We start from the raw sequence: 13876 nt of genomic DNA, 5'->3' as shown, positions 1-13876 counted from the left end.
CACACGTACGTCTGCAAGATGTCTGTTAAAGATCTCTTGATTTGGAAAACATCTGCTGTGTACAAACATCTGGCAGATGTCTGTAAGATGTCAGTTTTGCATTCTAAATCATAAACATCTTAAAGACATCTAATAGACGTCTATTTGACATCTGATAGAAAATGTCCAACAGACTTATTGCAGATGAGCAAACTACATCTTGCAAATGTAAATGCAGACGTAAAGTAGACGTCTCCGAGATACATGCGCTATTAGCGTATCTATCTATCTATTGCTGTTCAGAAAAATCCTTCAGGTCCCACACATTCTTTGGTTTTCCAGCATCTTGTATATTTGAACCCTTTCTAACAATGACTATGATTTTGAGATCCATTTTTTCGCACTGAAGACAACTGACCCTGATAGCACACGTACATCATGGAGACGTCTATTTGATGTCTGCATTTACATCTGCAAGACGTATTTGCTCATCTGCAATACGTCTATTGGACGTTTCCTAGCAGATGTCGAATAGATGTCTTTAAGATGTTTATGATTTAGAATGTATGCAAAACTGACATCTTACAGACATCTGTCATTTGTTTGTACACAGCAGATGCTTTCCAGATCAAGTGATCTTGAACAGACATCTTACAGACGTATGTGTGCTATCTGGCGAGGGACTAATATCCCTGATAGCACACAAAATAGCAACCAAATTTTAATACAAAATAATGGACAGTTGCTTTTGCTTATTTTTTTTAGTCAGATGTGCTTTTTGTCAGCCACAAACTCACTATATTATCTTGTAACAAGAACAGTTTTGTGTATAAAATATAAATGTTTGTAAAAGTTATTTTAATGTGTGTAGTACTTGAACAAAAAGGGCCATGTTACAGGTCCTCCCACCATCTTTGATAAAGTTGTTTTACAAGTCCTGACTGTTTTTGCTCTAAGCGTGTCAGTTAGAATTCATTAGAGCCACCCACACAGCTGAAAAAACGGCTTTCCCAAAGAAATATGCACACACATTTAAGCCAAGATTTGTTTTGACATGTCTAGTAATTCCTTGTAAGCAGGTATATGCTACATAGCAAGTTTCAGTTGTTAAATAACTGATTCGGTGGAGTACAATTCTATATATATATATATATATATATATATATATATATATATATATATATATAAAAGCAGTGAATACGGTAAACTTCCTCAAAAACAGGAACAGAAAAGAACAAAGTAGAACAAGATCAAGCAGGCTGTTCTGTTTAACACGGGAACATAATGAATTGAAAGTTGAAGTTTATCTTAGTGGCACACAATGATACAGTTCCTTTTTTCTGCCCACATTTGAGGCTTCCTCTATATCCCAATTTAAAAACTGTAATATTCTATCTGATTAAAGCATATTAAAAATAACTTGTGACAGTTTATCTTGTGAAAACACAACTGAATACAAACAGATGGATGCCTGCTGATGCAGTTTACATTTCGTTCATTTCCAGTGAATAATGAGACACTGTAGAAACTAATAATCTTTAGTAAATTGTAAACACCACACCTCTGAGGAATAATGCTTAAGTATTCTGCAGAACCTCTGCATGTCTCTGCATGTCCATCACTTCGAATCGGGCATGTTCCTTCTTCATATCTGGCTTTTTATAATCAAAATACAGATAGGATAACTGGTCATCACAGATACAAATAAAGCCTTGTAATTTTACAAATCAGCAATTACTTTGAACCATGAAATAAATGAAACTAAATGAATGTATCTTGGCCTTGGACAATATTTTTGTACAATACTGCTCCCTACAGTAAAAAAAGGAAGCTACGCAATAACCACAAAACATTTCTTTGGTACCAACAGTTATTTCCTTATTACACTATATTTACAATAACGCAGCTGTCAGTTTGACATCTCAAACCAGAACATCCATAACTGATTGTGATTTGGAAATGACATCATCAAAGGATTGTAGACTAAAAATAAATTAACAGGAAAAAAACTGACTCAGAATCATGGAAAAAGATTTCATAATCTCGCTGTGAGGTGAAAAAAAAAGACTTATATGGGCCATTCTACAGAATTGATGCAAACTGCTGTCCCACAATCAAAAAACACATTTAAAAAGCATTTAAGAATTCAAATTTTAATTGTTTACTATCCTTCTATTATCTATTTAAACCCACAATATTATTTAAAATATCAGTAACCTTAATATATATAAAATCATAATTTATTGAGTATTATCAGTTGGCAGGTGGCTGTCCCGATATATTAAAATTATATATATATATATATATATATATAAGATCTTTTGAAGTAAAAAAAAATAAAATAAAATAAGCACATTTTTTTTTCGGTGTTATTCCATACTTTTTATACCCGTACCATGTGTTGATTGGCATCTTTAAAGTAGGCTAAAGTAATGGTCGCTACCGAAACATTTGGTGAAGTTTCGGTAGTAACATTTTTATTTTTTTTTTTTTTTTTTTTTTTTTTATTTTTTTTTTTTTTGTTATTACCTAAAATGATCACTGTCGAAACAGGCACAACCAAAACATGTCATCATTGTTTCGACAGTGACGAAACGAAACGAAACTCATAATCCTTTATTTGGGGAAAATAAACAGTATTTTTGTACAGTTACGCTATTTTTTTGTGTTTTAGTATGTGAGTTAAAATTAAATAATGTGATGTGGTCACTACCAAAACATGCACGACCGAAAAATAAAGTAGCCTAATATGCAACTGGCCTTATCTATTGTATGATAAATAGGAAAAGTTTATGCTAAAGTAGAAGATTTACAAATTATACTCACATACCTTAATTTTCAATCTCTACAAAAATATTTACTGCATAACCTTAAAAAAAAAAAAAGGTGAAAAACTACGATTCCCATCAGTCTTCAGGCTTTGAAGGAGATTGTCACGCATGCGCTGAACTGAATTCGTCTCTCTTAGTCGAAGTAGCGGGGTTGCATAGACAGAGGGAGCTTTCTGTGCAGAGCATAAAACGTAAACATCCACACTAAAGACTTGAGTGTGTGATTTTATGTATGGACAGGATTGCATATTAAAATCCTTGTAAACCATAGAGCTGGTCAGCCTGATCCACTGGAATGATTTAGAGAGGCGTGGATTGGGAACAAGCTGTTCCTTTGGTGGGTGACTGTCCAAGAAGGAGAGAAAGAGGAAAATCTGAGAACCCCCGACCTGGAGGTGGATTCAGCTGGACATGGCACACCTTCAGAACGTTCGGAACCAGGTAATCCAGAAAGATGAAGATGACACCTGAAGCCCTCCAGGCATTGCTTTAATGCTGAGACATAACAGTTACTTATTGTTCCTTTTGGATGATGATTGCACTTAACAGTGTCTTTGTACTATAGTAAGCTTTTGTAAGTATAAACTATTCCACTACATAATATAACCAGTACACGTAGTTACAGTACACTGAAAAAAATGGTGTGGGATATACATAAACAAATTTTTAACTCCAAAATTGCTTGTAAATTCTCCGATTACAAAGAAACGACAAGTAACACATTAAACCTGAAATTGTACAATATTTTCTTTAAAACATACTCCAATAATCTTTGTTGTATATACAACTTCGAAAATTATAGTGTAAATTATGTAAATACACTGTACTGTTATGTAAAGTGTGACATTTAGTTAATGTGCACTAAAGTGTAGGTAATGCTTATATGAAAAAAATAGCAGGTAAATTAAGAAAATACGGTCTCTTTCTTTAAGAACATACATCACAACTAGGATTGCACTGAAAGTGAAGTTTTGGGTAATATCATTATGTATTATGTTTATTTTTATTTTATGGTTGGAAACCAATATAATAGCCAATATGATTTATAAAAAAGTATTTGAACTACAGCTCTAATGTAGGATTTTGATTTTGCAACAGACAGTACCCTATAAAAGGGGACTTTCCTTATCTAATTAAAAACTAATGTCATTTTTAAATCATTAACTAATCACTAAATGCTAATATTAAATTAATAAATAAGTATTATTTAGCTGTTCCCCATTTTGCACAACCCTGCTACCACACAACCCTGCTACTCCCTGTAACGCCCATGAAATCAGACCATTTGGACCCGAAACAGCATGGTGGGAGCACAGATAACGTATCTCAATATTTGCAAATTGAAGTATGGACTGTATGCATCCAGCTTAGCCTTTCAGCCCTGTTACCCTAGTTGTTGTAAGAAAAAAAAAGATCAAACACATCCTTTAGTTTACGATAAACCAAATTATTGTCCCAAGCTAGCCCCTACTGAGAAACATCATAATTTAGGCTAAAATTTGCAACCCTGTTACTCACTCACAGAGCTGGGTAGATTGCTTAAAAATTGTTACAGATTCCAAATGCACAAATTGAAGTATGGACTATATGTTTTCAGCTTAGACTTTCAGCCCCGTTACCCTAGTTATTATAAGAAAAAATGATCAAACTGGTACATTTCCCAAAAGCATTGTTAGTTAACTATGGTCGTTAGTTCCACTAAACCCTATTGGTAACGAGAGAACTGGCAACCCCCTCCCCCCCATCCTTAAATGTACGTCAGATATTATCCTTAACTAGAAAACTAAAATATTGTCCCAAAACTAGCTAGCCCCTACTGAGAAACATCATAATTTAGGCTGAAATGTGCAACCCTGTTACCCACTCCAGCTTAGCTTTTCAGCCCTGTTATCCTAGTTATTATAAGAAAAAATTAACAAACAGTTTCTTTAAATTATGTCAGGTATTATCAGTAACTAGAAAACCAAAATATTGTCCTAAGACTAGCTAGCCCCTATTGAGAAACATCATAAATTAGGCTCAAATTTGCAACCCTGTTATCCACTCACAGAGCTGGGTAGATTACTTACAAATTGAAGTCCACAAATGCACAAATTGAAGTATGGACTGTATGTGTCCAGTCTCCTTCAGAACAATAATTCACAAATAATTTACTCACCCCCTTGTCATCCAAGATGTTCATGTCTTTCTGTCTTGAAGAAATTATGGTTTTCAAGGAAAGCATTTCAGGATTTTTCTCCATATAATGGACTTCATTGGTGCCCCAATTTTGAACTTCCAAAATGTAGTTTAAATGCAGCTTCAAAGGACTCTAAATGATTCCAGCCGATGAAGAAGGGTCTTATCTAGCGAAACGATCAATCATTTTTTTTTTGGAAAATAATTTTTTTTTAAGTATAGACTGTATGTTTCCAGCTTAGACTTTCAGCCCTGTTACCCTAGTTATTATAAGAAAAAATAATCAAACACATTTCCCAAAAGCATCATTAGTTAACTATGGTTTACTAATCCTTTAATTTACATCAGATATTATCCTTAACTAGAAAACTAAAATATTGTCCCAAAACTAGCTAGCCCCTACTGAGAAACATCATAATTTAGGCTGAAATGTGCAACCCTGTTACCCACTCCAGCTTAGCTGTTCAGCCCCGTTACCCTGATTTTGAACTTCCAATGTAGTTCCAATGTAGAAATGTAGTTTAAATGCAGCTTCAAAGGGCTCTAAATGATCCCAGCCAATGAAGAAGGGTCTTATCTAGCGAAACGATCCATCATTTTTTTTTCGTAAAATAAAAATTTGTATACTTTTTAAGCACAAAAGCTTGTGTAGCACAGGCTCTGGGATGTGCGTCCACGATGCTACGAATTAGTGATGTGTTGTAATAGAATACTTTTTGATTACATTTGACCTAACTTGTTTATCAAATTGATTTACATAGGATAATCTTGTACCATCGATATAGAAATGCAATGCATAAATTGAAGTGTGGACTGTATGTGTCCAGCTTAGACTTTCAGCCCTGTTACCTTAGCTATTGTAAGAAAAAAATATCAAACAGATCCCTATATTACATCAAGTATTATCGGTAATTAGAAAACCAAAATACTGTCACAAAACTAGCTAGGTCCTACTGAGAAATATCATAATTAGGCCTAAAATGTGCAACCCTGTTATCCACTCACAGAGCTGGGTAGATTACTTACAAATTGTAGTCCATTAATGATTCCAAATTACATGACAAAAATTGTAGTTAACAATGTAATCCATTACATTACACATTTTAGGTAATGTAATCTAGACTACTTTTTGATTACTTTTAGATTACTTTTGACCTGTTTATCACATTGATTTAAATAGGATAATCTTCTACCATATTGATATAAAAATACGAAGGAAATCTATTCCATTGGTTGTTATTAACAAAATGAATTTCCCAAACTGGGGTTTGTAAAGTAATCCAATTACAAGTACTTAATTTTTGGAATCTGATTATGTAATCCAGATTACATGTAATCAGTTACTACCCAGCTCTGCTCACTCACACATCTTGTTTTTAAATGTCATTTAACATTTATTGCTTTACATAATTAAAATTGTATTTAGACATATCTCAAATGTTGATAACAGGGTTGCTAAAATGGCAAAGCCCATGGAAAATGAACATAAAATGTAGTTAGTCACAGCTGTTAAATCATATTGAGAGTCTTCACATCACACTTTTTGACACCACCATAAAATAGAGGAAAAAAAATTTTTCCATTGTAAAACTGTTGTTAAATATGAGACTGTGTGTGGTTTTGGTGGTTATTGGATGCCATCTGTTTATATAGTTAACAGGTTTACATTATGTTGGTCATGCGCACATTTTGTAGGTCAGTATGATAATTGCAGTGTATCATGTTTGAACCTCAGAGTATCTTTGACAAATGAGTGGCACACCCATTGATAACACACGGGTGTAGCTGGCATTATAATGAACCCGTCTTTCTGAGAACTATTAAAAATAACCTGTTGATCTCATTTTTATGGAACCTCCAATGGGTGGTACTACCTATAATGGTAAAGGCTTCCGTCTTGATTGGTCAATGTTTAGAGAGGTGCAATATAAGTATGATAAATGCGGAAATCAGATGTCATGCGGATACCAATAGGAGGTCTTATCTCCTGAACTTTGAGTCTTGTCATCAGAAGAGCTTGTTGTTGTTTTGAGTGCCAATTCCAGATGGATTGTCAGAACAATTTACTGAACAAGGAAGCAGAAGCTCCAAGTGTTTTCCCAGTGGTTAGACGGCAGAAAAATGAAAAAATTACTTAAAAAACTACATGGGATTTCTAACGATTCTCTTTACAGAATCTCATCTTCTCCGGACCTTCAGTGGGGCGATGATTGGGTAGATTTTCTTGAATTTATTGATCTGTTTCTTGAACAATAGGACAACAAAGTTCATCACGTGTGTAAAGAAAACACGTATCTGGTAAGAATTTGTACATCTTTCTTGTTTTTCCTTTTAGAATTCTTGTTTGAATCCTGAGGAATACTTCACTAAATTGGAACGAATTGGTAAAGGCTCTTTTGGAGAGGTATATAAGGGAATAAACAACCGCACAAAAGAGGTGGTGGCCATTAAGATTATTGACTTGGAGGAAGCAGAGGATGAGATTGAAGACATCCAGCAGGAAATCACGGTTCTCAGCCAGTGTGACAGCCCTTATGTGACCAAATACTACGGCTCCTATTTGACGGTTTGTGGAGATTTCTTATTTTCAGACACTGCTTTTATTATATTACATTATATTTGTGTGTTTTTAAAGAGATTGTTTACCGTCCTTGCCATCCTTTCAAAATAACACATGACTTCCTGGTAACACTTTACAAAGACATTATATTACTTTATGTATAAGACATCATTAACAAACAAAGAACAATACTTTAAGATGGATAAATGTTAAAAAAATATTTAACATTTAAAATCAAATTTGTCACATTTTCTGTATTAGGAACAAACATGATTTAACAATTCATTGTTGGTTTATGGTACTTTATTGTAAGGAGACACTGACTTTTTTCTGTGGAACACAAAATGAGGTATTTTCTAGACTTGAAAATAAAATATACTACCAGTCAAAAGTTTTTGAACAGTAAGAGTTTTAATGTTTTTTATTATTATTTTTTTAATTCTGCTCACCAAGTCTGCATTTATTTGATTCAAAACACGCCAAAAGCAGTAATATTGTGAAATATTTTTACTGTTTAAAATAGCTGCTTTCTATTCGAATATATTTTAAAATGTAATTTATTCCTGTGATCAAATCTAAATTTTCAGCATTATTACTCCAGTCTTCAGTGTCACATGATCCTTCAGAAATCATTCTAATATGCTGATTTGCTGTTCAAGAAACATTTATTATTATTATTATTATTATCCAAAGATCAGCATTTATCTGAAATAAAAAGCTTTTGTAACATTATACTATTCATATATATTTTATTTAGCAAGGATTGATCAAAAGTGATGATAAAGACACTTATAATGTTACAAAATATTTCTTTTTTAGATAAATGCTGTTCTTCTGAACTTTCTAGTCAAAGAAACCAGAACAAAAATCTACTCAGCTGTTTTCAACATAATAATAATGTTTTTTGAGCTGCAAATCAGAATATTAGAATGATTTCTGAAGGATCATGGAGTCATGATGCTAAAATTCAGCTTTGAAATCACAGGAATAAATTACATTTTAAAATACATTCAAATAAAAATCAATTATTTAAAATAGTAAAAATATTTTAGAATTGTACTGTTTTTGCTGTACTTTGGATCAAACAAATGCAAGCTTGGTGAGCAGAAGAGACTTCTTCAAAAACATTAAAAATCTCACTGTTCAAAAACTTTTGACTGGTTGTGTATACATTAAATTAAAAACTTGGCAACAAAGTAAAAAATACTTTTAAGTGGAATAAGATTACGTTGACAGCTATATAGAAATAATAGTGTTATAATGAATTTGAACTGTGGTTACATTTATTCATGAGATCACAGTGCATTACAAAGCATAATTAATTTATTAAAACTAAATAAATCCATTAAAAATGAATTTATTGTACAACTTTAAGTTTTCTGGTTTGTTGTTTTCCTCAGGGCTCTAAACTATGGATAATCATGGAATATTTGGGAGGCGGGTCGGCTCTGGACCTGGTGAGTTGGTCTTTTCATCAAGTTTATGGGGTTTTTTAAAGTGAGGAATAATGTTGGAAAATTACTTCAGGATGAAAAAACTCTGGAAAATGTCAAGGGCGCAGGAAATGTCACTATATTTAACATCCTCTAATGTGTTTTTGCACACAGCTAAGGCCGGGACCTCTGGAAGAGGCATATATTTCCACCATTCTCAGAGAAATACTAAAAGGACTCGACTATCTCCACTCAGAGAGGAAGATACACAGAGACATCAAAGGTTAGTATGCAAAACAAGTTAATTTTGGTCCTATGAAGTGTCCTTACATTAATAATAACCCTACTTTCTGCCTTAGCGGCCAATGTGTTACTCTCTGAACATGGAGAAGTCAAACTGGCAGATTTTGGAGTGGCCGGCCAGTTAACAGACACACAAATTAAGAGAAACACATTCGTAGGAACTCCATTTTGGATGGCACCAGAGGTCATCAAACAGTCCGCATATGACTTTAAGGTACAAGTACTTCCCTGTCTCGCTTGTCAACAGGTTTCAGGTTCAAGTTCTCCACAGGAACATCTGTTAACTAGTCAAGACTGCTAATGAAAATAAGCTCAATTAAATATTCAGAGACAGACAGATGGCACAAGTACTGACCCCCATTATTTGCCCTTTTTTCGTCTCTCTGTCTTAGGCTGACATCTGGTCATTGGGTATCACAGCCATCGAGCTGGCTAAAGGAGAGCCACCCAATTCAGAACTTCACCCTATGAGAGTCTTGTTCCTCATTCCTAAAAATAACCCACCTACACTGGAGGGGTCTTACAGCAAAGCCTTTAAGGACTTTGTTGAGGGTTGTCTCAATAAAGATCCACGATTTGTTAGTACCTCTTAGTGCATTATATGAAAAAATGATTAAACTTTAAACATAAAGCAAACTGATTTTAATTTTTATGATATGCTGTTTGCATCCAATAGAGACCGACAGCTAAAGAGCTTCTGAAACATAAGTTCATCACCCGCTACACCAAGAAAACCTCATACCTGTCAGAGCTCATTGATCGATACCGCCGCTGGAAGTCCGAGGGCCATGGGGACGAATCAAGCTCTGATGACTCTGACATGTACGTGTGCGCTTTATATTCCTAGAACCTGTGCAGCTTGTGTACAGTATGTTTACTCTGTGTGTTTTCACTCAGGGATGGGGAGGGGGATGACAGAGACCCGTGTCCGACGTGGACTTTCCCCACTGTGCGGCCCACTTCCATGAACAAGTTACAGAGAGGTTTCAATCATTTAGACAATAAGGTAAATATGTGATCTAACGTCTTTACGAAGCAAAGCCAACACAAAAGCAGAATCTGTTCTAGATAGAGAGCATAAAAGGTGGTTAGACAGACCTTGTAGTGCCACAGAAGCAGCATACACTGCCATTAGTACGATTTTTTTTTTTTTTTTTTTAAAGAAGACTTTTCTGCTTATGAAGGTTGCGTTTATTTGATTAATGCTAATGCATTTTTTTTACAATTATTTGATAAATAAAACATTAAAAAGAACAGCATTTATTTAAAATAGAAATATTTTGTAACAATATACATTACTGTTCAAAGTTTCTTCTTTCTTTCAGTAAATTTCTTCTTTCTTTGTTTGAAAGAAAAACTTTTGTTAATTTAAAAAAATATTTAACATTTAAAGTCAAATTTGTCACATTTTCTGTATTAGGAACAAACATGATTTAACAATTCATTGTTGGTTTATGGTACTTTATTGTAAGGAGACACTGACTTTTTTCTGTGGAACACAAAATGAGGTATTTTCTAGACTTGAAAATAAAATATACTACCAGTCAAAAGTTTTTGAACAGTAAGAGTTTTAATGTTTTTTATTATTTTTTTTTTAATTCTGCTCACCAAGTCTGCATTTATTTGATCCAAAATACGCCAAAAGCAGTAATATTGTGAAATATTTTTACTGTTTAAAATAGCTGCTTTCTATTCGAATATATTTTGAAATGTAATTTATTCCTGTGATCAAATCTAAATTTTCAGCATTATTACTCCAGTCTTCAGTGTCACATGATCCTTCAGAAATCATTCTAATATGCTGATTTGCTGTTCAAGAAACATTTATTATTATTATTATCCAAAGATCAGCATTTATCTGAAATAAAAAGCTTTTGTAACATTATACTATTCATATATATTTTATTTAGCAAGGATTGAGAAGTGATGATAAAGACACTTATAATGTTACAAAATATTTCTTTTTTAGATAAACACTGTTCTTCTGAACTTTCTAGTCATCAAAGAAACCAGAACAAAAATCTACTCAGCTGTTTTCAACATAATAATAATGTTTTTTGAGCTGCAAATCAGAATATTAGAATGATTTCTGAAGGATCATGGAGTCATGATGCATGCATTCAACCATGGATATTCATTTATGCCATCATAATTTTCGAGCCTACCCAAGATAATGTGAATAGTATCAATGGCAGCACTGAGGTCCATTAACATCAAAATCCAAACCTTCAAAAAAAAAAAAAAAAAAAACAACAGACTTCAACATTGTCGGACATTTTGACGAACAGGTTCGTAAAAATTCGGTCATAATCTGTTATTACCCCTCATTTTAATTTTCATTATTTTAATAAGAATAACACATTTAATTGCTTTTATTTTTGTTCACATTTTCATTTTTAATCATGAACCTACATGTCAACAGCGCAGTGTTTAAAAACAACAAAATACGCTAGGGCTGGGTAAAAAAAAAAAAAAAAAGGTTTCTCAATTTTAATAGATTCTCATTTTAATGAACCAATATTGATTCTTAAATCACAATCGTTCTTCTGGTCTATGCGGTTTTCAGTTGATGATTAAACAGTATGTAGTGCGTCTTCCTTCCAGTAAATAGCAATAAGCTGGGCTTTGTGTTACTTTTGATATAAAACAAAGTCACAGATTTTAAATTATGTCTATTTCGTTAGGAAATTCAAGCAATAAATACCATTTTGGCGCTCTTTTATGTGGCGTGACAGATCGTTGTAGCTTGTGTACTCATCTGTGCATAATCAAACACGTAGGAAAACATTTGTGACGGTTTCATTTTTGTTCTGGATCCAGTGCTCTGCTCCTTTTCTGGTGTGCACTTGCCACCAACTGGACAAGGCTGGGAATTACGGCTACAATTTTACAATAGATCACCCTCAGTGTAATCTGTCAAAATGACGGACAGCCTTCAGATTTTTCCATCACTGATAAAAAAAATTCCGTCAGTGACAACAATTTTCGGTTAAAGCAACCTCTGAGATAGATAGACAGATAGATAGAAACATGTTAACTATAAGTATATATGGGGCACAATTAAAAAAGAAAACAGCTGATTTTTTTTTTAATTAACAGACATCAGATGTTATGAAGAGGCAGCCAAAGTCACCGTCTCTAACAACGCTCATCACACCCATCTTCAGAGAGGTAAAGAATTCGAAAACATACCTTTATGTAAATAATCCTCCATCGCTGGCGCTCCTGCTTTAACGTCAAGTCACAACATGTGGATTATGTTCTGTATGCAGCTGAAGGAGAAGCGGCGTGGTAGCAGCAGCAGCAGCAGCAGCGTATGTGCCCTGGAGGAGCTGGAAAACGCATTCAGCCTCGCGGAGGAATCCAGCCCTGGAATCTCAGACCGTTTACTCAATAACGTTATGGAGAGAGTCTGCAGGTAAACAGGTCTTATATTTAATACACAGTCTTGTCTATGTGTCTGTACACACAGCATCTAATCATATTTTATGCAATTTTCTGATTATGCCAGTATTTCAGGTCATGGTGATTCTATGCTATAAGATATGGTGCTGCACTGTGGCACTTGCATGCGGTACTGAATCTTCTGCAGGAGTGAACTCTGAGGCTTCCTGTGTCTCAACCCTGCAGGTTTACTCTTAACGGAAACGGCATGCCTTCAAAACGATGAGGTCCGTCTGACTGCTGGTCAGCTGATTCCTTCATGAGCCGGTCCTCTATGCCCACCTGCTCCTTTTGCTGAACACCACCAGACTTTCCATTACAGCTTGTATTATGAGATGCTTGTAAAGTTTACTTTGTAGAATTTTGAAATGGCTAAATGAAGTGTAAACTATGACGAACCAAGATTATCTGTATTCCATTAAATTGCATTAAGTACATTGACCTGTAAATAAACTAATATAAAAGGTGTTTTTTTTCTTAGTTCAGCCAAAAATGAATAATCTGTCATCATTTACTCACCCTCGTGTCGTTCCAAACCTGTAAGACTTTCGTTTAGCTTCAAAACACATATATTAGAGTTCTGTCCTATCATTAAAAATCCAAACCGAAACTTTCGATGCTTCAAAAAGTTCATGAAGAATTGTAAAAGTAATCCCTTTTCACACAATTGTTTTATAATATAAACAGATTTAACTTAGGCTTTTATTCACATAGAAATATTGATCAGCGCATATACATAAAGCATGTCACGCAAGTACACTTCAGCTTGTTTACTACATTTGATGTACTCTGTGTATGTGCGTTGATCAATGTTTAGATGTGAATAAAAGCCTAAATTAAATGTTGATATTATAAAACATTTAAAGCAGTTTTTTTAATTATTATTTCTGAATTAAATGGAAAGATCCTTTAGAAAGAAATTTTGCCTTTGCAGTAAACCGAAATGAAAGTTTTTCACCAAATATTTATATTTTATTTTAGCTTTATTTCAATTAACAAATGATTTTGTTATTTGAAATAGGACTTGGATTAAATCATTCAATTCATATGGGGTACTTTTACAACCCTGTTGACAAAAAAGAGCTAAAACCAGCCTAAGCTGGATGGATGGTTTTAGCTGGTTATAGCTGCTCAGCCGGCTGGTTTTA

At 33.9% G+C, this 13876-nt stretch overlaps 1 protein-coding gene across 4 annotated transcripts; it reads left to right on the top strand.

Moving 5' to 3' along the window:
* Window positions 1-2925: 2925 nt before the first annotated feature.
* Window positions 2926-13208, top strand: stk25a (serine/threonine kinase 25a). 4 transcript variants are annotated; one of them, XM_051111663.1, is made up of 11 exons: window positions 2926-3251; window positions 7324-7554; window positions 8949-9005; window positions 9156-9264; window positions 9341-9498; window positions 9677-9862; window positions 9961-10106; window positions 10182-10290; window positions 12384-12455; window positions 12557-12702; window positions 12915-13208. In XM_051111663.1, exons 1-11 carry the CDS (start codon window positions 3222-3224, stop codon window positions 12952-12954), a joined length of 1284 nt encoding a protein of 427 aa, XP_050967620.1. In that variant the 5' UTR covers window positions 2926-3221; the 3' UTR covers window positions 12955-13208. The 4 variants fall into 4 exon arrangements, with proteins under 4 accessions (XP_050967620.1, XP_050967621.1, XP_050967617.1 ...); XM_051111664.1 differs by having other exon boundaries at window positions 12796-13208; XM_051111660.1 differs by lacking the exon at window positions 2926-3251 and adding an exon at window positions 7016-7202.
* The last annotated feature ends 668 nt before the right edge of the window (window positions 13209-13876 follow it).

Source organism: Labeo rohita, chromosome 6 (genome assembly GCF_022985175.1).
Source record: "Labeo rohita strain BAU-BD-2019 chromosome 6, IGBB_LRoh.1.0, whole genome shotgun sequence".
Classification (NCBI taxonomy): Eukaryota; Metazoa; Chordata; class Actinopteri; order Cypriniformes; family Cyprinidae; genus Labeo; species Labeo rohita.
This window is presented reverse-complemented; position numbering and strand designations above follow the sequence as displayed.

Coding starts and splice junctions, on each gene's coding strand:
- stk25a (XM_051111660.1), top strand. CDS start 7,110: ATGAAAAAATTACTTAAAAAACTACATGGGATTTCTAACGATTCTCTT. Junction 7,203..7,323: donor TTCAGTGGGGCGATGATTGG/GTAGATTTTCTT, acceptor TTTTCCTTTTAG/AATTCTTGTTTGAATCCTGA. Junction 12,703..12,914: donor GTTATGGAGAGAGTCTGCAG/GTAAACAGGTCT, acceptor TCAACCCTGCAG/GTTTACTCTTAACGGAAACG.